The sequence below is a fragment of the Aptenodytes forsteri genome, unplaced genomic scaffold, assembly GCF_000699145.1.
Source record: "Aptenodytes forsteri isolate BGI_AS27 unplaced genomic scaffold, ASM69914v1 Scaffold73, whole genome shotgun sequence".
NCBI classification, from domain to species: Eukaryota; Metazoa; Chordata; class Aves; order Sphenisciformes; family Spheniscidae; genus Aptenodytes; species Aptenodytes forsteri.
This window is the reverse complement of record NW_008796215.1, coordinates 741,369-767,228: the sequence shown is the minus strand read 5'-3', so window position 1 is coordinate 767,228 and position 25,860 is coordinate 741,369. Positions and strand designations below refer to the sequence as shown.

The following is a 25,860-nucleotide window of genomic DNA, read 5'->3' as shown; positions in this document are numbered from 1 at the left end:
TCCACCCCTTATTCCATACCATTTACATCATGCTCAGGTCCCACACTATCCAATGCATCCTCATTAACCACCACCACCCTTCCCTCCTTTGATATAATACACAGATATCATTCCCCTAGTCTGCGGGCCACTCCTGTAAAATGTCCACAAATGTCTGCAAAATGTCCACTGAGTTCATTCAGTCCATGACTTTGAGCTCCATCTGTTATGGTGGTCACTCAGGACAGGAGAGGTGGTGTGTTGCCTGCAGTTACTGGGCACGAAAGGCAGCTCAGGTCGGGTCACTGCTGCACTTGCACTGCTTCTTGTAAGGCTTGTCCTCCACTGGTTCAGGTGGTTCCTGCTATAGTAATTCCTACAACATGCAACTCATACTAGCTACTATGAAGAAAATGAACTCTATCCCAGCCAAAACCAGCACAGTAACATAAGAAGAGATGTCTTGTTGAAAGTATGTAGTGCCGGTAACAGAACAAAATCCAGCTGCAGGTGTTATATGTTAGCTAGGAGTTCCTGTTTCATGACTTCAGCATGGGCCACTTGCACATGTTGGGTTGCAGTATGAAAAGTGACCAATTTATTTTAAAATCCTCTTCAAATTTTTCATGCTTCTCCTACAAAGAATCCAGTTAGTCACAATTACTGTTTAAATTTCAGCTTTCAGTAGAATGGTCCATGTTCAACACACTGCTGCTCGTGTTAGATTTTACTCGAGAAAGTGAACATGCAGTTGTCTACTTCAGAAGGGGTTTTTTTAAGAAACATTTATGGGATGTTCTAGTTGCTAGAGTAAACAGCTCTCAAGAATCGCAACCTCCTTCAGAATACTTACTGTTGAGGCAGCCTCTTTTGTACAGCTACTTTTAAATTGATCAAATTGTGTCTTATCACAGATTTCTTTGCTTAGATTTCTTTGACTCAACCAAGCTAAACACAGTCCCAGATTTCCAAAAGGTGGACAAAACTGGTCTGAAGTGCCTCAGATCCAGAGTGTCTTTGCTGAACTCATCATATTCAGCTGATTCATCACCATGTGTTATCACTTGTTTGTAAACCACTGATGCTACAGTAATAGAGAATAATATGAATGGGCTAGGAAATGCACTAGAATGAGAAGGATCTCTGCAGCCACCAAGGTTTGCTCAAAATCTTCCATCAGGACTCTTTCTCCATTCCATCTTGTCTGGCTTCTCCACAGATGTATACCTAAAAAAATCCAGTCCACATAGTCAGAGCTGAGTTCTTACAAAAGAAAAGCAGAGAAAAACCTGCCAGCACTATTATTAGTAGGTGCAAAGGAAACTGTTTAAAATAACATTTCTTATTCTTTCCTGGGTTTGAATTATATGGTGTTTGCATGACATATTTTAGTTCTTCAGTATTTCCTCTATTCTTTTTGCTTATTTCTCTGTGAGGACATAAGTCCATTTTTCTCGTTATTAGCTCCATAATACTTGAGAAAATAATGTTATTTTGAAAATTGAAAAGTGAAAGAAAAAAAGGAGAAATAGATGCAGATAATAAAGATCCAGTTTTCCTACAAGTGACCATGAGGCAAACCCAAGAATGCAATACAAATACAGTATTTTTCAGTTTTTTATGCACCATCACTAGTTACTAAAATTGCTACACAGATAAAATATTTTGTTTCTTTTTATTATAGATGTCACTTACAACTGTATTTTTGGCAGTGTTACTGTTCAATTAATACATGTCTGTGGTCTTTTTTTATTTAATCATTTTTCATCCCAGCAAGCTTTTCCAGAAATCTAAAAAAAAAAAATAAAAATAGTGTAATCTGTCTTTTTATAATTAAACACTTCATCTGAATGGCTTTTTCAGCAGCACTAGCTTAATTCTATCACAGAGAAACTAGGTCAGATTAAACATATTCATAACACTACTGCTATGGCGATCCACTTACAAGTATATTCACTTTAAATCAACAGACCTATAGAATGGCCTTACAAATTTACCTCAGGACACATTCTTTGTATACTTCTGTAGCATACAAGTGTTATTCCTTTATTTTGAGATGCGCACATATTTTGAAAAGCATTTCCAGTTACAGTACAACTGAAGCCACTTCATTTTTATTCAAAACTACGATTTTGCATAAAAATGGTATATGGGGAAGAAGAACAGACATGTTATTTAGAAACTCAGATAAGCAGAAAGGTATTGGAGAAGTTAGATAAATGCATGTTCGCTGTATATAGTTAAATCATAGATTATGTTACTACTGTTTTCCTTCCTCTTTCCATTTTTGTGATTTCTTTTCCCGTCCTTTTAGTGAAGAAGCCAACATTTACAAGGGCTTTGTCTTCTTTGTCAATTGTAGCTAAAAGATTATGGTTCCTCTGTAATTTTCCCAGTCAGATTCAATTTCACATTGATCTTTCAATAAGCAAAAATTTATTGGTGAAAGAGGGAATTTGCTTCTATGACCGAATGCCACCCCTGGTTAACATTCTGAGTGCACAGAGCAGTGGCACGGTAATTACCACGTAGCTATATACCTTTCTGCCTGTACTAAAGCTAAGTCAGCCTGGGTGAATTTAATTGCTTGGAAGACAGTGGGAAGGCACTTGGCCAGTCTCTCGGTGATTGTGCTCTTTAAATCTATGCAGAATAGATTGTGAATACCGAAGCCTGACTTTCTGGTCATGTTGCACATGTGCACTGCATGTTACATACTCTAGAAGCAGTAAAGAATTTAGAACTACCAGAGAGAGTAATAGTTGTCTTAAAAAATTACAGGAGGTGGAAGTAAGAAATAGGAGATTTCTCGATGAGGATATTCTCCGTTTTGGGAATGAGGTGTATCATTTCAGAAGAATTGCTGCCTCAGACTCCAGATTAGTACAGAAAGAGAAGGTAACGTGGACCCGTTACATTAAGAATTTCAAGTTTAGTTTACTTCTCTTTAATATCAGCTTGATAATCAATTATATGTTGTATAAAAGAGCCTACAGCCTACAGAAAAAAGCTTTATGGTAATCTTTAACTAAAATTAACAGAATGTCTTAATTGACTTTTTAAACTCATACATGTAGATGTAAAAATGTACAACTGCACTTACCCTTAAAGGATCATTGTCATCTTTCCAAACTCTTTCTTCAGTTATAACACACAGCTCCTGTGTAAAAAGTCTCTCCTGAAGCAGTACTTATATTTTGGTCAATCTTTTCAAATATACTTGTAATAAGCATCCACTTCTAATGGTATTCTGTTACAACCTCAGTACCAATAGCAGTATCTTTCTCCTCCAATGCATCACTAATGATTTAAACAAACCCAATAAAACAATGCTAGGACACTTAATATAATTGAAGATAGGAATCAAGTAACAGTTGAGGTTCACTGTACAAGAACTTACATTGTCTCTTATTATTTGAAGGCTCTCCATGACTGCTATCTGATACCTCTTCATCAATTAGAATAGGTACGATATTTCAAGCAGTAATTTTGCCTTCCTTTTATGCAACATAAGCATATCAACAGATACTTTGCCCTATGTGGTAGCAGTTTATTTTAGTTCGTACAATTTATTTAGTGTTTTTATTCTTATTTATCCAGGTATTAAAAATACTATGGGTTTCTATGAATGTATACTATGATTATAATTAGTTTAAGAATTCTGCTGACCTAGTAAAGAGCACTAAACTTAAAAGACCAAGCACACCTTAAACCGCACACCAAGCTGTTCTCCAGTGGCGAGGTAGAATAACATGAGATCAGCAGAATTTGGCTTCAGCATTGTAAAAAATAACTCTCATGGAAAGCATTATAATTATTGCTTGATTTACAATAGCGCCTAAAATGGCAAACAGGATCAGGACCCTATGATGCTGGCTTTCAATAAACAAAATTTTCTTAATCGGCATATAATGCCACGTTAGACGTTAGAAAATGCACTCTCATTATATAAACTTCTCCTTATTCTCAATATTTCAATTCAACAATTCCTTTCTTTCCAAAAGCCTGCTGAAATGACGGTATAATTATCAAGGTTGCATACTTTGTCACATTTGTTTCATCACAGTGCATGGTTATTGCTGTGCCCAATGAGGTCAAGAACAATGATGCCTGAAGCCATGACATCCCAGAGTTACTTCCTTTCTGCTATGGATCTCTCGAACTCCTGAATATCAGATCTTGTTTTGCTGGGCCCAACGTTGTCTTTACCAAACAACTATTAACCAAACAGATCACTGCTCTGTGCAAATAAGAGTGAGGTACGCTTCCGTAGCACGTACAGCCCACAATGGCATTGACACAGCATCTGTCTAATAGAAATTAGTGCACTTGAAACTTGGCTGAACTATGGTGCAGAAGTCATGGAACTGAATACTTTTCATAGTTCCTTCCTACAGAGGAAAACATACTCCTTTGTCAACTCTTTCCCCTGATTCTCCAGCTTTTATCGCCCCGCTCCTTGTAGCGGGAGACAACATAAAGTAGCCACAAGATACCAAGCTAAGAGACTGAGGCACAGAATATGTATTCTTCATGGAAAAGTGAAATTTATCCTGAAAGACTGTGGAACGATAGTTAAGCCACGCAAGTAATTTGCTTATGTGAGATTTTTCCACACAAAAACCAAAAAAAAGATAAGCTGAACACATGACATCCTTGCTGAAAGTGAAGTAGAAAAAAATGAAAATGTGTGCTTTTATTAAGAGATGAGCATTGGACTGCTGTTGACCCAGCAGAACTCATAAAAATGAGAGAAAGACTCAGAAATAAAGATTCTGAAAATTCTGATGTTTTGCGCGAGAACAGATGGACAGCTAGACTCATTCCTACCACAGCATTCCTCCTTTCAGGTATGAGGAATATGAAATCTTGCCTAGAAATAATATGCTCGTCTAAGGGTAATTAATATCTAAGGTCTTTAAGGTAATTAATAAATAAGGTCTTTTGTGAAATAAGGACAGTGTTGACTTAGAAACAGATGTTTTACTTAACTGGTGACATACAAGAGAAATTGCACAAAAGCAAAGGGTTAACAATGAATAAAAATAATTATTTCTGTTGCTCATCTCTGCTCATCCTGAACCATACAGCAATTATAAATTTAGCAAGATAAAGAGGTAAAATGTATAATCTTAGGAGGCATTCACTCTTCTCATATCTTCATAATGTAAGGATTTATCTGCTGTTTATAACCAATGACCTCTAAAGTTTTTAAGTCTGCTTTGGAAATGTTCCCTTAAAAGACAAGCTGTTCATAATACTAGTCCAAAGGGAGACAGGCGACATTTTGTTCCTGCGTTTCGTCTTGGTGGGTGGAAAGCTTAACTGTTTGTATCTGTTCTCCCTGGACAGAGAGCTTGTAAGGCATCGTGCACTGCTATTGTAGGTGCCCCAGCTGGCCTTTGAATGGATTTATTGTTACTAAATTTGGTTGAAAGCTAAGTGGAACAGGGAGTTGCCTGTTGTGGCCGATTGTGGAGGGCAGGTAGCAGACTGTCTGATACTGCTTGAAGAGATGGGGGGTTCTCCCCTGATCAGAATGGCTCATGTCCATCTTCTGCCTGACCTCTCTGACAAAGTGATGATTTCACACATAGCCCTGAATGACCACCAGATAGCACCAATTTAAAGAACAAGTTTTTGGAATTTCCATTTCAGTTTTTAGTATTCATAAATGGTGCCATCTTTTGAAATAATGAATTGCACAAAACATTTAAGCATTTTACAGGGTCAACATTTGGGAGCACTGTTCTCCTTTACTCACAGTGCTGCTACCTGTACCGTCCCGTGCTGTCTTGGTACGCCCTTCACACGCGTATTTCTTTGCGTCAGAGATGCTTCCCATAGCGACATTCAACATCCCACAGATGCACTCACCTCGTATAAAGACATGCTAGCCCATAGCTCTTTAATGATGTAAATCACTGATTTGAGAGTAAATAGAAATAAGGACAGGAGCTCACAAGTGTTAGTCCAGATGCTGGCCCGGTTTTCCCACCAACCTAGTCTGAAGAACCGTTTTGAAAACAAGAATTCCCTTCTTTTACCAGGACTAACTGAAGAAAACCTCATACATGCACCTTGCTCGCTTGTGGGGGGCGTGATCTGGGAGCTTTTCTGCACATCAAATGCTTTGTACATTTCTGTGGGAGTTTAACACGATTAAGGTTCCCTCGTAGTTAACTGCTGGTGGTTATACGTAATTTTCAGGGCGTGCCGGGCTGGGAGGCGAGGTGGGGGCTCGCTGGGCGGGGTCTCTGTGCACTCTCCAGGGTGCTGAATCCAGTGCTTGCCATTGAACGCGCTCTGGAAGGGGATAAATCGAAGTGTGCTTTCAATATACAAGCCGTTGCACTTTCCCCCTCTTGTCATTCCTATAAGCTGAGGACAGCCACAGGAACCGCAGCTGTGGGCAATACCATTGGGTGTATACAGTGCTTTTATTATTTCCAGGCTGAAAACCGCATCCTTCAAACGAAGGCACTCTTTTCATCAACAGATACTTTACATCGATATCCTTCTCACCCTTCCCTTTGGGTTGCATCTTTGCCACGTTGCCCAGTGCTTTAGCATGGAACATTTAATAGCATTATTGTATCTGCCACTGCAACCAGCACTTCTTCCCTTTTCATTGCATGGAACAGCAGAGTTTGCCTGGATACAGTGGATGGTTGGGGTGACAGAAGAGATTAATGAAACGGAATAAGCAAAAGGTGAAATAACATATAGTTGGTTTCAGTTTGGGATTGCTATATGTCTGTTGCCAGTGTTTTTTATTTTAAAAGAGCTAGCTATTTTTTCCTGTCTTTATGGTCGAAGGTTGCTGAACAGCTTTTTAACCAGTCAAAAGCAGAATTAGACAGAGACTTCCAAAAGAAAATTTCAGTCTGTATGCTTGCAATTTTGATGAAATTTCAAAGAATTAAAAGGATGGGTTTGGTGGGTACAGACAAACCGATCTGGAAGTTGCTACTAGTTCCCTCTATAATGATAATGTAAATTAATTCATTACTATTTCCACCAGGTGGATAGAATTTGTTTAATTAGAGTCAGCATAACAACCATGTCTTGAAGTATAAAATCTAGCTTAGTTTATAGGAGACTGACATTTTATTCACATCACAGCTGTTACTAAGTTCAGGCATTTCTTGGAAGAAATTGCATTTTCTGTCCAGTAACACATTTTATTTTCAGTTTGAACACAGAGGAAAAATCTGCATAACTGAAGGAATCAATCTTAATTTTCTACAGCAGTTCCATCATGGAATTGAGAGATTTACAGAATTGTTAGGTGCTACCTTGGGTAAAGCAGTCAACCTTGTAGACTATCTATATTAATACTAAAATAATGGATCAGTGCCTACATGCATAAAAGGCAATTAGCACTTCAGCTCATTCCCCATGTGATAAAATGCTACAATGTATTTTACATGTCAAGCTTTTGGGAGTGAGTGGAAGCCCAGTGTCACACTCTGCTAACCAATATCATAGTCCACAAGTCCTGATAATCTTAATTTATCTTCAACATGTCCTTGCGAGGAAGAATAATGGTATTCACAGTGCACTTTACATGGATTGCAAAGTGCGCTACAGTCAACTGAACTATAACATATTTGCTAGAAAGGTATTACCACATCTTCAGTCTGCAGCTCAAAAATAAAAAGTGCAGAGAGTACTGTTAGTGTGAACTTGGGGCTCAAGCCTATACCCTGTTCCAAGATCCCTGATTACCCACAGTAAGCTTTGGTTTACAGTCCATTGTAAGACCATTGGCTCACCACACTGGGAAGGTCAAGCAAAAAGCAGGGATTGGCATTTTCCCCTTACAGGCAGCCTCGGCACAACCAGTTCAAGCCACACAGCATGGTGAATTTGTGCCCCAGCATGATTATTGCTAAAAAAAGACTCAGTAGCTAAGCCAGAATGGTACATGGCACTCAGCAAGGTCTAATTTTTAGGGACCTGGTTCTGGAAGTGGAATTCACAAACCCAAAGCAGATGTTTCAGAGCACTGCATGCAGAAAGCTTAGGTCCTGAGAATGGAATTTGAAATGAACAGAGGAGTGCAGGACTGTTTCTCAAGTCTCATCTATTATTTACCATCCAAAATCTTTTCTAGCGTGTGGGTTCCATATTATTCCTTTATGTTTCTTGCATGACTGATTAATGCCTTTCTTCTAAAATACAACCCCTGGAGGAGTCAGTGATGGTGCTATCAATGGAAAATGGGTTTGGTCCTGTTTTTAGGGTAGCCTCCTGAGAAGTGTCTCCTTGTCAAAAAGGGTTCAAATCTCCATCTCAAACCCAGACATTTCCCTGTGCCTCCCCATCCTGGCCTTTCGGTTATAAATTATCCTGTTTGCTGTGCCTAGTGCTAAATACAGCGCTGTCAGTGTGGGGTAGACATGCTCTGAGCATGTGGGCTGCGTCAGGCACTCCAGGATTAAACATGAGATGAGAAGTGAGCCCAGTCATAAAAGCCATACTTTTGTATATATGCAGTTGCAGGGCATTATATGCATATGTAATTTTACCAGTGAAAACTTCAGCAGTTAGACATTCCTGAAATCACGCATTTCCATTTCACATAAGTCATAAATTAGTTAGGTGACTAATTGCCTTTTGAGGGTTAGGCCCCAAGATGTGATATACTACATTTGGGGGTGTGTGAAGGACATGTTTTCCACAGTTCAGTCTAATAAAATCTTAACATTAAATTATTGTGTTTTCCTTGATCAAGAAATAGGAGTCAGATGCTATGAGTTCTATTTCTGCAGTGGCTTCAGACCTGCTGCTATTATGTTGCATTTCTATGTTTGCAATAAAGCTGGGTGCTACTTTTCCCTCAAAGTAAGCAGATTTTAAACCTTGAAATATCCAAGATAATTATAGTTAAATTTTTTTGGAAATGCTTTTTTCCTACATACTTTGGCTAGTTATTTAGAGCTTGAACAATTATATTCAGGAGAGGTCAGATGGGAGAACAGTCAACAATTTTTGCATTTAGAAAATTACTGCCTGGAAAAGTTAATACAGCGGAGAAGGTATTAATTGATGCAGAAGGCATTTCAAGGAAGAAGCATGAACAAAATCCTGGAGAAGGAGTTCTGTGGCTCCAACCAGGTATTATTCCTTCTCAATGGTTCACCTACAGCACTGTCTGGGATACTGTATTCAATTCTGTGTACAGTGTAAACAGAGAGCCACACAGCATCCAAGGACAACGTTCTGGCGGAGCTGATTTTTAGAGAATTAAAAATGTATGACTGATCAGAGTATATTTATCAGAAAAATAAAGGAACTAAGAACGCTTTTTTTCAGTGGTATGGAAATATAACTGGGAAACTAAGAAAGTAACTTTCTGCGATAATCTTTCCAAGGAATGAGAGGACTCAGCCCCATGAACAATTATGATAAAAGTTGAAGACCATGTAAAATGGCAGCATCCCCCCGTGCCAGAACAAAAGATGAAATGGTTACCTCTGTTTCATTCTCGGCCACATGACTGTGGAAAAGTGGGAAACAACTCATGTTCGTAATGCTGGCATTTCAGACAATAGTCTATTTTCTGTTACAAAAGGGAGAAAAAGAAAGAAATAGCAGTAGTCACTTTCTCCTTCCTGATTAGAAAGTTCAACAATAAAATGAGGAATTTGATGCCGGAATGGTTATGTTTGGGATTCTCTTCCTCCCAAATTAGTTAAAAAAAAAAAAAAGAGCAGTAGTTCAGAAAGGCAACAACAATAGAGAACTCTGATTTTCCATTACTTAATGTAACATAATGAAGTGCTGCTTTTGGTTTTGCCAAAACTTCAATGGAAAAAAAACAAACAACTGAAGCTGCCTGTTTAGACTTACTCAATATGAAAGGCTGCTGCAGAGCCTCCAGCTAGCTACAAGCAACACCTAATTCACATTTTTAAAAGATGTGAAGTAAGGAAATGCCACTCTTAACCCATTGCAATTAAGTGTATGCAGATAAGAAAAGGACTGGGAGGGAAAGGAGGATGATCCTCAGCAAAATTAAGCTGTTGCTTGTGATTGCTAGTTTTGACAACAGGAAGAAGCACAAGTAACTCCTCTCTGAAATCGTCAAAACTGCTCCCCAGTTCTTTCTCTGCCTTTTGCAAGGGCAGCCATATAAGGCAGATAAAAGGGAGGGACCCTGCCTTGCTCAGGGTGGGACTTGATAAGCTGGGGGCAGAGTCAGGCAGCAGCTCCTTCTCCTGCACCTATCCAGGGAGTCTGCTGTGTGGAGCTGAGGGAGCAGCAACGAGAAGGAGTAGAAGGACATGTGATGAGAGAAGGTAGGTACTGTTTGCCAGCTGGTTTCAGGTTTTTCTGTCCTTTATGTCTGGCTGTGTGGGATCCCCTGTTTTGATTAAGCAGGCTAGCAAGTGTGTTTCAGGTGGCTCTCTTTGCAACTGCTGGGTAGCCAACCTTTGCTACAAGCACTTGTCTAGGTAGCCTCAGCCCCCTAAAATGAATGATACGGAGGGAGTGTACTTCTGATAGGTGTTTCTTATGTTCTTGTAGATTGGCTGGGATGGAAGTCTTTGTGTTTTAACTTTATTGTTTGGTCCCTACAGCTTTTCAGTGTTAAGAGAACTGATGAGGGAAAGGAAGTATTTCTCTATCTGCTATAGGACTAATGTAGAAATGCATCAGTCTGCCTTACCATGAACAGTGTTAAGCAATGAGCATGTTGTAACAAGTCCAGTACTGCGTGTAAATATTTTGTGGAATAACTTAGAGGGCTCTGTTCAGGTGTACTACAATGGTAGTTCATCCACTACACATGAGGATCTTTAAGCAACACCAAAAAATAAGCTTTATTTAGAAAGAGGGGGTAAAGGCTGAAATTCTCTCTCTAAATTACTCTATTCTGCTGAGGCTAAAGTAACTCAAAATGTGGGTGTGAGCCTCTTCTGACAGCGGAGCAGTCAGCTGCAACTCCTAGGTGTGTGGGATTTATATTGCGAATAACAGTACATTACAATATGACATTACAGACATAATTTTGACATTAACATTAGCAGTGCTTTGAAGTTAAAGTCACCTCTTATGATACTTTTAATATTATCATATTTTCATATTTTTGAGCACATATCCCTTAGGAAACAGTGATTCTCATTTGGAATACCTAAAACCAAGCAATGCACTGCAAGTCCACTGTACCACTGTAATCCTGAGCTGAAAATCTGTCTAGCAGGCACCAATTTGCTCACTTCTTTCTTCAGACTCTTCACAGTATTTACACTGCTAAAATCTGTATCCTACGCCGTAAAGTTTTTTTTATTATTATTATTTTTACCAAAAGCTCTCCAGCAAACAGTTGCAAAACAAAGTCTCTTTTTCAGAGCCACCTGGAGCCGAGAAGGGAGGAGGGACTTCATATTTTCATTTTAGCTAAGCATTTTAAATAAGGAAGCTCTTCATGGTAGTGTGTAAGAAATGAGGCAGCACAAAAAATGACACTTCAGAAAGCTGCTCTCAGTCTCACAAAATGATTAATATTGCTGCTAAGTATCTATGTATTAGCAGCAATTTAAGTCTGCCCCATGAAATATATATTGCTCTATAAGAGTCTTATTTTTAATTCTGTTTTCTCTAGGTACTTGCTTGAGAGTAGCAAAGTTATCAGCAAACATTAAATGGCTTGAAGAAAATCAAGAATCAGGCCAGGAGTCTTTGATCTCCCTTCTAACAATATTAACCTCCTAGTGACAGTTATCATTAATGGCATCCTCCTTTTTAGACTTGAGAAAAACTGTTCCCGAGTACTGTGGACTGCAAGATCAGATCCCATGAGGTGACTGAAATAACTTATTCAAGTCTTAAAATCTTTCTGTAACATTGACAGCCTAGATAAGATCTCTTGAGGTGTAGATGTTGAAGTTCAAAACCTCAATCTAGTGTGTTTCAGGCAACAGCAAGTTTATAACTTCCAGGAAATTTTCACAGTTCCCCTTCTAATCAGGACACTTCAAGAACTGCTCAGCTTAAAATAATATCATAGGATCATCTCTCAAGACAACTCTGCTGCTGTTGCACGATTTAAATAGTTTTAGGCTTCCTTCTTAACAAATGTAACTTTGAATTGTAATTTTCTTCCTTCCTACAGAAGTCTTAACATCTTTCCTTTCCTGGCCTCCTGTTACTTCTGGTGCCTAGCATGTGTCATTGTCTAATACATTTTTTTCTGATTTAATTTCAGAGGCTGTGGGTGACAGCAGGCGTCAGGCTGACAGCTCACACTTGTGTCACAGAGAAGCTCCGTGATAACAGCAGAAAGTCATCTTATCAGCTGCTGGAGAACACCCTGGGCAGGCAGGACATACTGTACCTTCTTCATGATTTTAAATATTGATCAGGGTTAGTAATACTTGTGCGTTGTTACAGAATGTCCTGTGATAGCGGAGAAACTGTTGGGCACCAGATGTATAACCACTGTGGACAGGTTCAAGGCTCCTCTTCCCAGCTTAGCAGTCTGAATGGAAATAGGAAATCTGCAGCGTTGCTGGAAGTCAGGGGGAACCTAAGCAATATGCAGTATTCTTCCGTGGCGCTGGATCCAGAAACCCTGGTGAATAATGGATCCGGGATTCCCCGTAACCCTGAGGAAGGCACAAAGGCTGCAGCCTTGACAGAAAGTGAAGTCCGCAGGGCCTGTACAACAAAGTGTTTCCATAGCCGTTATTTAACTAAAACTAGTACGCAGAGAGATGTCTACAACTTCCTGGAGAGGCCCAGTGGATGGAAGTGTTTTATCTATCATTTTACTGTGTAAGTACCTACATTTTCACATAATCTTTGGTGTAAGAAAAATCTGAAACTGTCCACTTAATCAGCCAGAAATCATAGTACTTGAGCTCCTGGGCTGAAAACCTGTTGCATGAGTAATCCCATTGAAAGCAACGGAGAAGCCAGTTTCTCAAAGGATCAGCCACTATATCCATTAACACTTCCAGAGGAGGGCTTTTTATTCTTCACTTGATATTTGTCTTTGAAGATGCACACTGTATATTTGATATTTCTGAGGGGAAGTCCTATATGCTCATGGCAGTTTTTATTGCTGCCTTAGCTGCTTTACATTGCTCCAGCTTCAGACACTGCAGTTTTTAGCATGAGATGTGGAAGGTTCAGCTGTGATCAGATATGTCACATTTTTATAAGTCCATTTTGCTCATGCTGAAGTGCCAAAACAAGTAATTTGTTGGACAAACATATAGTCATAACATTACTAATTTGAATTAATTTACAGTTGTGAACACATGAGTACAAAGTCTCTCATTATGCCATGTGTGTAGTACATGCAAGGAGGAAATTAAGGCTTCCATTTACCCTTGTAAAACAGTGGTTAATATATTAATACAGCTGCTACTGTTTTCTTTTAGCTGCTTATGGTATCTGTCAGGTTTAGCAGGACCTCAATTACTATTTTGAATGCTGATTAAAAGAATGATGATTTGTCATCTTAGCTGTAGAAAAGGCCCAATTGTGCTCTCACAGAGCACAGAGGAAGTTTTACTGGCTATAGTGAATGCAAACTGAGCCAAAAGTCCTTGCTTTTATTATAGAATTAGCATATGTCCTGAAGAAATGCAGAGTTTTGAAATTATTCTGTTTGTCTCAGATGAACTTTTCTATGGCCTGACTGCATTTTGGAAAAACTATTATCAGTTACTGCAGTCAGGAACTGCCCAGAGAAAGATATGGTAATTATAAGAATGAATCATAATGCTTCTATCTGACATAAAATAGATGGTCTTATTACTATTTGCTTCCTTTCACCCCTCAAAATCATATATGGATTTTTTTAAAAGGTTTTTTTCATTCATGAAATTTTACCAAGTAAAAGGATAGGGCCTCTTTCAAGGACTATGCTTATAGTATATAATAATTCCTAAGGCTTAAACAGATGTAATTTGTGTAGATTTAAATATGTGAATAGTCATGATTTAAGCCTATTTCAGGTTAGGACTTACTAATTTTGCTAAAATGCATTTGTTTCATCATCTGTGTTGCTTTTACCTCAGACTAAGGTTGACCTTTAATGTGTACTTACATTCAGCAGTGGGCATTTAAAGAAAAAAAAAAAGTAAAAATCTATATATAAACACACACACCTGCCATACTAGAAAATTGGACTAAATATTGGTATTACTAACAGAAAACTCTTTTTTTTAACAGTACAAGTGTTCCTAACTTAAATGAAAGAATATGTGAATTGACCTCTTTTTAAAAGCTTTTCCTTTGAGTTTGCCTGAAAGCAAAACTTTTAAACGTAGTTTTTGGCCAGCATTTTGTCCTAAGTATATTTGTCCTAATAATTATCACAATAACTACATGGTGTGTTCACTTATGTAACAAGTTTCTGGTTTGGAAAGAACACACTATACAACATTAAGTATCATTAAAGTTAAACATTGTTAAAGCAATAAAGTTCTAATCTAAAATATAATTAATTTTATAATGAGAATAAGCTGTAATTTATTTTAAAAAAAAGTTTCTCATGTTAGATCTGTGGTTTTGGGGTAACTTATGTAGAGTTGATCAGATGATGATGACTATTTTCATAACAAATCCAATCTTCCAAGTATGTAGCTGATATCTGTGTAGCCTGGGGGACCTGGATATGCAGCGTCCCTTCATTGTCCTTCATATGCCGCAAAGACCACATAACTCATGTACAAACTTGTGGGAAGTTTCTATCCAAGAGGGACTGGAGTCTGTTCTGATCTGGAGCCAGTTCTGCTAGAAAGAACATAACTTTCCAGAAAACAGGCAAAATGAGGGAACAGTAAGTGTTCCAGGAGGTAACCTTCCTCCTGCATTCTGAAATTACCAAGATAATCTCATCTTGTGTAACATCTGTAGTGTGCCTGATACTTCAAGTTTCTTTTAAGGGAGTAAACTTAAGGAACTTTATAATGTGTGTTAGGCAAAAATAATTCCCTTTTCTAATTAAATCTGGAATTAGTGTTATTTTAGTGGAGTTATTTGAGGCTAAAATCGTGGTTTCAAAATAAAATGTTTGAAGGTGTGAGTGGGTTTGCTTGAGAATTCCCCTTCCCAGTCCTGAAAACCTTCTCGCTTAGGTAATTTTCAGCTTCACTGGAAGTCCCATGAAATACTTAACTCCTGAAATCCCCAAGAACAGGGTAGAGGACAAGTTAGAGGTGAGGGATTGAGAAACAGCTGTGACACGCAATACCAATACATTGATCCCAACCAACCAGTTATTGTGGCTATGTAAGAGCCTCAGGGTACTGGATATCAATATATGTTAGGGTCCAGCTGTTTGCCATATGGTCCTCAGTCCAGAAAAAGAAGTGCGTGCCTGTCTTGAATTTGATTTCTAAGCTCAACTATGCCCTTGTTTAAATCACACCCACATGTCAAGATACTAGGGTATAATCCTCATATTTTATCTTTTGAATGAGTACTACAATATGTATTGGTGATGTTATGTATGGTAATGAAGTTACTTGGCAAATCCACACATTTAAATCATTTAGTTGTGAGTGGAGCCTTATTCATGTGATGAGTTTACATTTCTGAAACATATATATTTAATTACAACTGGAATGGCTCAATTATAGTCTAGACTATTGTGTTCATTTAGATAAAATATTGTGTTCACATACATGTGAACTGAGCGGGGAGGGGTGAAGCCAGACAGTTTTCCTGATAAGATTATTGACCCCCATTTAGACACTAGGTAGCAATGATAACAAACCAAAAACAGGATCCAATGTCTGTGCTCAAAGTGCTAAAATGTAATTTTGGTGGGGAATGTTCCACTGCCAAGTCTTTGCAGGCCACCTTCGCCATAGGCAAAGGGTGGAGGTGGTCGGGCTTTTCTGCCATGTTTGTAGAGGCACAGAACCAGAAGTAGGAAGGTGCAACTCAAGCCTATTGAAAGAAAAGGATCACTATATGTGCACCCATACACACAAGTGGTGACTGATAACAGGAGAGCAGTATGGTTTCACCTGTTTTCAGGGAGAAGAGGTAACTGCTTGCTGTTGTATGTTCATTTGTTCTGAGTGTGAGTGATAGAGGCCACCTTGTGTCAGCCTAAGGCTGTGTCTACATCAGTTGAGCCCTGTGCTGCACAGCTGCACCAGCTCAGGTCCCAGCAAAAAAACAACTGAGTTTTTGCTGAGGCTAACTGGCCATATACCTCAGCAAGCAAGGTGGATCCATCGTACCTTTTACCCTTGGATTCACCCTGTTGTTTTTACTCACTGTAGTCCAACCTCCTTGTCCTATCTTTTCCATTTCTCTGGAGCATCCAGTGACTTCTAATTTTCGTCTTTTCAGCTGCTGTTGGCTGGGTAGCTGATTTATTTTTAGTTAAAAGCCAGAAGCTTAGAAGGAACCTAGGTGGGTAGCACTTGGACTAAGAAGTGAGGAAGCAGAACAAATGGCTACGCTGAGTCTGGTGAAACAGGGCCAGAGGAGAACCTGGGACCAAGAGACAGAAAGCTAGATTGGATTGTTGTAGAAACTGAGACTGCTGAAACTGGAGGAAAAGCAATACAAGAGCAGGCTAGCTCGAGACAAAGAGAAGCAGACTTAAGCAGGAAGGACAAAGAAACAAGGACTAGCAGCTTTTGGAGATCAGAAGGCTGGATAGGCACAAGGAGCTGGAACTGCGGGACAGCTGAAAATGGTCAAGAAGCTCAGAGAGAGCCACTGGGAGGAAAAAAGGGTAGGAGATGACAGCTGGAAGCTAGGGGGAAGAGGGAGCGTGGAATTCATGACAGGAGAAGGAACCTTTCACCCGTAGGCAACTGGTTTGAATCTTGTCCAAGTCAATAGTGAAGAAGTAATGACTGTGGGGAGATACAAAAGGAGCTGTTGGTCTCAGTCCAGTTCTTAGCAAACGGATGTCAGCATCACTGCTGGAGTTAGCACAGCTGGAAGGCTTGCTGGCAGTCAGTAGAGAAACCACAGGCTGGTTGAAAAGGGAGGCAAATCTAAGGCGAGAGGGAGGCCCATGAGAGGGACTGTTAGATTGTGTTCTCAGGCCTGCCACTTTCTTGTCGTGTAACACTGTGAAAGTTTAAGTGAGAACTTGCAGCTGTTCCAGGTTACTTTGTGCTGGTTTGGCCACTTGTTAAATGAGTGTTGGACCTTGTTCTCATTTAAAAGTTAGACCAATCTTTATATCCCATAACTTCCCATGGGATGGGGTGAGCCGATCTAACAGCCCATTGCTAACAGACCACCTCCAGTTCTGCTCCCCTTATCTGCCCCATCCATTCAGTTTGCTCCTGCCAGCTCCTTGGATATCCTTGGATCACTGAGCCAGTTCAACTTATTAATCCAGCAGAAACGTAGCCCAGCAGGAATAAGTGGATGGTCTTCTGTCAGGTTAGTAATACACATTCAGCGTCTTGAAGTACTGTCCACTATTGTTCTCTTAGTGCTCCTAGTGGATTATAATCACCTGTTAAATTTCATATAAAATTGTATGAAATAATTGCAAAGTAACACTGCAAATTATCTGGCAAGTACTGCAGACCACCTGGTTTGACTGCGAAACATTTCACAAATGCAGAGTTTGCCTAGCAACAAAGTCTGCTCTCCAGGCTCCCTTATGATTTATGGGGAAATAACTCCTCCAAACGGTGACTCAGAGAGAATAATGGCTATTTCTTTGAATCATTCCTAGGGGATGCTGTCTGTCTTTCTCTTGACTGCATGGGAAAGATAGGAGAACATCCTCCCTAGAGTATGGTTTCACAAGAGCTGACATAATGGTTTACCAATACCAAAAGGGTAAGGTTCACTCTCTCACCTTCCCTTCTTCTCTCCTGGCCACACATTTCTCCTGCATAATGCGTGCTGCTTCTGGCACTCACTGTAGCCCTCCTAAGCTAAGTCAACTCACTGTAATGGCAGAAATCTAGCCCAGCAAGAAAGTGAGTAGCTTTTGATACCTTAAGGGGTTACAGCATGTCAACAAATGGTCTGATGGTGCTGGAACCAGTATTAACCAGTTGGCCAAGACTGGAATGGGATGAGGGAGAGCTTTCCTTTTTGCTACCAGGGAACTGTGGTGTTGGCTCAGTTGCATACGAAAACATGCCCTAATTTTGCTTTGTTACACCTCTTCTCCTTCATACTGACTCCCACAGCTTCTTTGTAGAGGCACACATGCACACACACATACTTGTTCCTGGCAGCTTGTTGAAAAGAACTCATCTAAGGAATTACTGTTGAGTGATTTAAAAGTGTGTGCTCCTTACAAAAATATGGCAATATCAATAAAGTTGCTAACTTATAACTTTGGGAGGAAAGTACAGAAGATCAAGAACATGTTTGTAAAATGGTGGCTGGCCAGCTAAAATTTTTTTTCCTTTAGAAAATATTCTATGTACCAAAGGCTGTGTCACCATAAGTAATACAAAAAGAGAGTTCAGATTATTGGAACAGATTAAAAATTGCAATTTTCTTTTATTATTGTTGCTCTTCAAACTTTTACTTCCCTCAACTTCATGTAAGAAATGCTGTAATCATGCTCTGTTAATGCAACTGAAGAAGTTAAGAGCCACCATTCTGGCTGATACTCCATTTTTGTTTGGCATACAACTGCTGCTGATGTAAAGAACATTAAAAGGCAAAAATATAAGGGTCTAGTGGTTCCTTTTAATGACTGTGGGGCACGTGCCTGCATATCTTTTGGTTCTTCAGGTGTAGCAGCTCTCAGTTAGTGAAACTAAATATACATAGCAAGTAAGTTAGCATAGTATTCTCCTGTTTCTGTTTTTATCTGTAAATGGAGCCTATAGCCCATTATTTATAACTCCCCCTCAAAGGGACCATCAAATTCCCATTTCTGTCCTTCCCACAATTATCTCTAGAATGCAAGAAGATATTTTGCTTTTTCCAATGATGTGATTGTAATACGACCAACATGAGCAACAACTAAAGTTCAGAGTAATTATAAGCATATGACTACTTTTGAGATTCTGGCTTTGACCTTGATGTCAAAGCTTAGGTCTGGACATGATGTACTTGCATAAGGGTAAGTTAGGGCTTTTTATTATTATTATTAGGTTCAGGGTGTTTCTTGCCAGCATAATAGTTACTTATTTGGACATTTTATACAGAAATTGAACTGACAAGTTTTCCAATTTAGAACTGCAGTAGCTACTTTTTGTCTGTATACTAGCTACACAGAGGTACTAAGCTGATGTCTCGTCTATGATGATGAACTTCAGGTACCAGAAGATGAGCAATATTAAAGGGAAGAAACTCAAGAACTATTAATTTTACTAAAGTGGAACATTCTTCTTACTGCTTAGGGTTGCATGTTCAACTGGATGATATGGTGGAATGGCTTAAGTTGCTAATGGAAGTGCACTAATATTAAACAGAATTATCTTTAGGATTCGGTAAAGTCCCAAGATTGGGCTGTTCTAAAAATACATGGGGACAGTTATAAATTTTTTTAGCCTCTTTTCCTAAGGAAATGAGGTTTATGCAACCACGCTGTCTGAGTGCGTCTGTCTGAAAGTGCCTTACCGAAAACTTTTGAGCCAGTTGGCAAGTTTCAACTAATATTGACAGAGGATGAGACATGTCAGAGATATTAAGTTTCTTCACGTTTTGTTAAAATAAGCATTTGGGTAGAGGAGAAATAAATTAATAACCCCAAAAATGAAAACACTTCACTTTGAGCTCAATTAGATTGTTTGGCACCAAAGAGTCTTTTCAGGAGAGAGATGTTACAAAAGTTCCTAAGGAAGAACTTTGATCTGAGCGTACTTTGCTTTAGGCACAGAATAACCTAACCACAGGGCACAAAGCCACAGGCTACGTAAATTTTATTTTCATTTTTTGAAGTTATTGATGACTTTTTCCATCATTTATGTAAGAAATTCAATCTGTCTTATTCTAGAAGCTCAATTTTGTAATAGACTGTGCAATGAATATGCATTAATGTCCCCACAGGCTAATGTTGTTTCTATAGTGAAACCATTTGTTTCTATAGTGAAAACAAATACTGTAGTGTGGTGTTGATATGGTGCTATTGATGGAATTTGGTTACGCTTTTGTGGAAAAATGCTCTGTTCTTACAGAAACCAGCAAAATAAAAAGATATTCCTTGATGTCAACATTACAATTGCTCACTAACTTGTGGGCTCCACATGGTATCAAATTCAAGAAGAAAAGCGTTTCAGATGTCTTCATGATAATCAAGCTGGCATTAACTTAATTATTGGATGTATCTGCGCAGCATCATTATATACGTTTATTCTTTCCTTTTTTTTTTTTGATACTGAACCTAAGAAACATTAATTAATGTGAGTACTTCAAAGAGGTTGGTGTTACTTTGTAAATGGTGGTAGCAATTTCCTGTCCCTGTGGAGATGTGTCATAGTTCACATGCCGAAACCTACTGATTTTTTTGTCTCACAGTCAAGGTCGATGGTAAATGTATCGGAACCATGAACACTGATCATGAAGTCATGATAATGAACTGTTTCTGTCAATGTTTAAAGAACTGATTAGGTCTCTTCTAGAAAGTCTTAGTGATACAGAATCAAAATGGAAGCTTGATTCCTGTGCCCAGGGAAGGAGAGGACATCCAAACATTCTGGTAACAAGACGTATGGAGGTAAGAGCAAAAAAGACAAACATAGCAGCACAGATGTTAGTGGAAGATACATGCACTCAACTGAATCAGGGAGCTTAAATCCTAGGAATGGCAGGGCTCTGAAAAAAGGTTTCTGTAAGATCAGTGCGTCTGGCAATTGTAATGGATGTATGAATGTAATTTGTAAGTTCTGGACTAGCACCAGCTAAACTCAGAGAAAAAGCAAAATCCAAATCTTAGTGCTCTTTAAAGAGCAGCAAATATGTCAGGTTGTTAAATACTTTGAAAATGTGAAGTGCTCATATAGGAGCTCAATAGGAGCTGTGGATGTTTTAAAAATAACATATGTTTGGGCAGTTGATTCAGAAAGCTGGTTTGAAGTGGGAGATCTTGTATGATGCGTGGCTCATGCTGTGATTTGAACAGCATTGGTATTAGCTATTGATTCAAACTGGTTTGTGATAATTTAGACATATGCAGGTGAAAGGTCTCAAGAAAAATACAGAATAGTAGTGTGTGTATTTGTAAATTACTTTTTAAATTTTCTAGGTGTTGTAGAAATACTAGCTAGTTACTTCTGATTGGAGCCAGCTGGACAGCTTCATGTTACATGCAATTGGGCTATCGGGCATTTCTGGATGCAACCTAGAATGAGCTGAAAAAACACCTGAAAACAGATATCTTGAGTTATACCCATGCTATAGGTGGAATTTTCCTTTGGTTGAAGGCTTCAAATCCCTGAAAATATTTTATTCGGAGGCAAAGCAGAAAGTCAGATATGCCCAAACTCCCTGCCAGGCAGGCTGCCTGTGAGTCCAAAGCTAGGCAAGCTTCCATTAAAACCTGTCTGATCTTTACCAGTTCTGCTGAAACCAACACATTCCCAGACTACCTTCTAATTTTAACGTATTGGTATTTTCAACAGAAAAAATTGTTCCTTTACCAAAATTTCCAACCAACTCCAATTTGTGTATGAACACATGTGTACAAGCACAAGACCTTTTGAGAAAACATCAAGCCTCAGGAGCCTGGAAATAGATCTATGAGAGAACTGAGGGTCATCAAACTTGCCTACAAAGGCACCTGGACAACCTTCTCTTTGACTTGGTCAGAAACTTCTTTGGATAATAAAAATATGTAAGCACCAGGAATGAGATTTTATTCAGACTAGCAGGAATGTTTTATAGAAGCACATGGCTATTCAACATAAGACAGTACAATCCCATTTAGAAGAAAGTGAAGTGTTTCATGCACTTAGGAATGAGAATCTCTTGTACTTTTATAGCATGAAAAAATGGAAATGCTCTCCTTAATTTTCCTGCCACAAAATAACCACTTAAAATAAAGAGCAGCCCATGCCTCTGGAGCCCCTCAGAGAACTTTCTGTTGGCTAAACTCATTTATTCTCCATAACAACAGGCTGTCTTAAAGCTACCGGTCTCCGCTGGACAACTCTATCATCAAGAAAAAAGCTGAAGCTCCAATGGGTGTAGTTGCGCATTGATTGACTTGGACATATTGCCCTCAATGCAATCTCTTTCTTGTAATTTAACTCCAGGTGAAGCAACTGGATTTCTTCTGTCCTAATGTGTTAGTAGAACAGAACAGTTTGGCTTCACATCTTGTTGGAGCAAACAGTAGATAGGATAAAAAAATTATCTAAGAAATAAAAAAGAAAAGGTTTTGGGTATAATTTAAACTGGAGACCTATATAAGCCATTTGCAATTATTTAGCTGAAGGCTTTTCATATAGTGAAGTAAGTCACAGCAGCTCAGTTTTGAGGAAGGAGCACAGCAGGGGAAAGACATGTCTGGTTGTGTTAAACACATCAGTGACCCATGATCAAGCCACCTAAATACTACAGAGCATAGGATTCAATAGCTTTTCTATATTTTTGTTAATTTTCTTTCACTATAGAGCTCGCATTTTTCTAAAAATGTTTTCACAACTTTGCAGAGTCAATTAAGTTTGGCAAGCCCAAAAGGCCACAAAGCTACTATATTGTATTTGGTTGCCAAGGAGTATATCTCTGTCTACCAGTTTATAAGTTTTTCCCCTCCTCACCCATCCCTTTTTGTTGTTCAAGAGATAACATTCCCACAAGCATCTCATGTATCAACACTTCAAGTACACTTATCTGCAGTACTGTCCTGGTTTCGGCTGGGATAGAGTTAATTTTCTTCCTAGTAGCTGGTACAGTGCTGTGTTTTGGATTTAGTACGAGAGTAATGTTGATAACACACCAATGTTTTAGTAGTTGCTAAGTAGTGCTTGCACTAAGTCAAGGACTTTTCAGCTTCCCATGCTCTGCCGACTGAGAGGGCTGGAGGTGCACAAGGGGAGGTGGGTGGGGGGGCTGCTGCTCAGGGACTGGCTGGGCATCGGTCAGTTAGTGGTGAGCAATTGTTTTTCATTTGCATCACTTGTCTTTCTTGGGTTTTATTTCTCTCTCTTCTTGTTATTTTCCTTTTCATCACAATTTATTATTACTATTATATTTTGTTTCAATTATTAAACTGTTTTTATCTCAACCCATAAGTGTTCTCACTTTTACTCTTCTGATTCTCTCCCCCATCCCATGGGGGGTGTAGTGAAAGCGGCTGTGTGGTGCTTAGTTGCCAGCTGGGGTTAAACCACGACAAGGAAATAAACACAAAAAAACACATGAACAGATAGTCTTTGCTAGAAATGGCATTATTTGATGCAAAACTTAAAAGGAGGAATGATTAATACTTCTCCTTTAAGAGCTTTCATTAAGTTTGTCTTCCATGGAAAATGAGATTGTTATAGCACGACCTTGAAAGAGTTCACCCTTGATAAAGTACTTGACATCATTTTGCTCTCAGTGTTGTAGTTAACCTACTAGTGTCAAGTGTTTGTAGGCTTCAGTAGAGCATGCTCATGGCCAATTAATCTGTTAAACAGAGTTTGTCCCTGACTACAATAACAACAGAAACATGTTTACAGTTGCACTAGCTACTCTCCAAAATGAAGCAATGTTTAGGAAGATCAGGGCACAGAGAGGCACTCATTTGTAACCTTTAACCCCAGTTGATCAACTGCCCAATGCACCAGTACTGCCTATTTAAATTTGTTAATGCATGAAACAGATTTAAGGATGACAGTTTAAAAACATTGATGAAAAAGCAGTTGTATTTTTTTGTATGCATGAGGCTTAAGGAATTTAGGAGAAATCAAGAAATACTAAAATTTAGTGTATGTTAGCAAGACCTCTCTTGGGAAAGCATGGCACCTCCATCTTCTGTTGATGTGAACTGCGTTAAGTGAGAATCCAAAACCAAATGAGAAATTCGCAGATAATCCTCTTTCCTCTGATAAGTAAAACCTTTTTTTTCTTTTTTCTTTTTAAAGAGAGAGTGAGGAAAAGTCTGCAAATAGATGATTGGGGGTAAGTTTCTGTCTTCAGAACAGTAAAAAATTGAAGGAAAAGAAAGCCAGGTGTTTTGAGAGGAAATACTCTGTTTTTAGCAGCTATATGGTAGAAAAGGAAAACAGTATTTGCTGAAGTAATAGCTCAAACCATGGCTTGACATCCTTGGGAATCACAGGAAAACTCAGAGAGGACTACAAAATACCAGAAAGCAGCTCCTCAGTTCTTTTCGTATAGGAAAGAGTAGACCAACTCTACTAGTCGGTAATTTTTTATGTCTCCTCCTTATCACCTCCTTCCCTTTAGGAACTGAACAGCCGCCAACAAATGAGACTGTTCTCTGTTGATGTAAATAGCTACTTGGAAGCAAGTAAACAATCACAACCTGTTTTCACCCCCTTGCAGCACAGAGAACTGCCCTTTGCAGGAGAGAATATGGATAACAGAGAACATGCGAAAGCCAAACTGGCAGCTGATGGGGAAAGGGAAATTGTCATATGACAAGCTTTAAATACTTTCACCCCAAGCCAACAACATAAAACTCACACCCATCCACTTACCCTACCTATAAGTATCCCAGAAATCTAATCAGAAATATTTAGGGAGACCCAGGATCTGGTTGTCACTTGTTGACAAGTTAACACTGGTAGACTTTGCTATTGCATTTTGAGGAACAGCTTGTTTCTCAAACCAAAACGTGAAGTGAGACCTAAAGACAAACCAGTGGTATTTAGTGGTGAGTCTTGCTAAAGGTTTGTATGTAGTACCACATATTCAACTATTGTTCTGCTCTTTATAGGGAGTTTGGCACTCACCCAAGGTTTTTTCCTCCAGTATGTTTAAAAAGGTCATTGGTTAGAGCTATATCTACCATCCCAGAGGCTGTTAGGAGCAATCCACAGGGAGGTTTCCTGATTGCCCAAGAGGCAACAGAGCTGTAGCTTGTTGGATTCTGCCGATCAGTTGGCAATTAATTAAGCCATTTATGTTTAAGGTTAGACTTGTCAAAACTAACCTGCATTCTGGTGCATGGCTCAATGACAGAGATAGTAACCTTAAAAAAATACAAAGGCAGTATGCGCTCAGTGCTGGTTTAAAGATATCAGAGGGAGAAGGAAATGCTGTTCCACTGCATTAGAGAAAAAGGTGCAAAAAGATTGTTTGTTTCTATGAGAGTGGATTTACCTGGGGTGCAGGGAGGACTTGAGCTTTGTTTCCCCTACTTGTCTCCAGCACTTTTGTCATAACACAGATACCACTTACTCACCCAGCTCAACCCCATGGCTTCTTTCCAACAGCTTGTGGTGTGCACTGAGAGTATGAACAGCTCCACTGCTATGGCAGGGGCATTGCCAGCAATGGCTAAAACCTGTCTCTGGGGCTGCTATGTAAACCATGGGTCCTGAGTGGCACCTCAAGGGTCTCAGCTCCAGCCCTTTCCTGCTTCCCCCTGCAGGACACACATACCCAGTGAGAAGGGAGAGCAGTCACAACTTCTTCACACTGAGGTTGTGTCCACCCATGAACTGCTACCTGTGCTAAGTGAAAGGGAAATTATGTAGTGCAAGATCACTCTCTGGAACAGTACCATTTTGTTTTTTGCATATGTTTTTATATCTACCTTAAAATGCTCCTGTTATTTTTGCCATCTTCAGTCTATCTGACTCTGGCTGATAGTACCAGAAACTATCCCTTACCTGTTTCAAGTTCAATTTCTAAACACTTCAAGTAAAGAATGGGAAGATCTACTTTCATGTTGGTTGTGAGGAGTAGTAATTAGGTACTTGCCATTCCCACTCACTTCAGCAGGCTTTTCTGTCCTCACCGAGTGTCGGTGTGCCCCCCCCTGCCCTGCATAAGCAATGACCCCCC

General features: G+C 39.2%; 1 protein-coding gene across 1 annotated transcript in view; it reads left to right on the top strand.

The window, feature by feature from the left end:
* Positions 1–12,382: 12,382 nt before the first annotated feature.
* The window catches only part of LOC103906561 (potassium voltage-gated channel subfamily KQT member 1), a 540,744-nt gene continuing 527,266 nt past the window's right edge, over positions 12,383–25,860 (top strand). The window contains exon 1 of the mRNA XM_009288490.1: positions 12,383–12,765. Within this exon, the coding sequence (XP_009286765.1) occupies positions 12,383–12,765 (383 nt within the window). The remainder of the gene's footprint in view (positions 12,766–25,860) is intronic.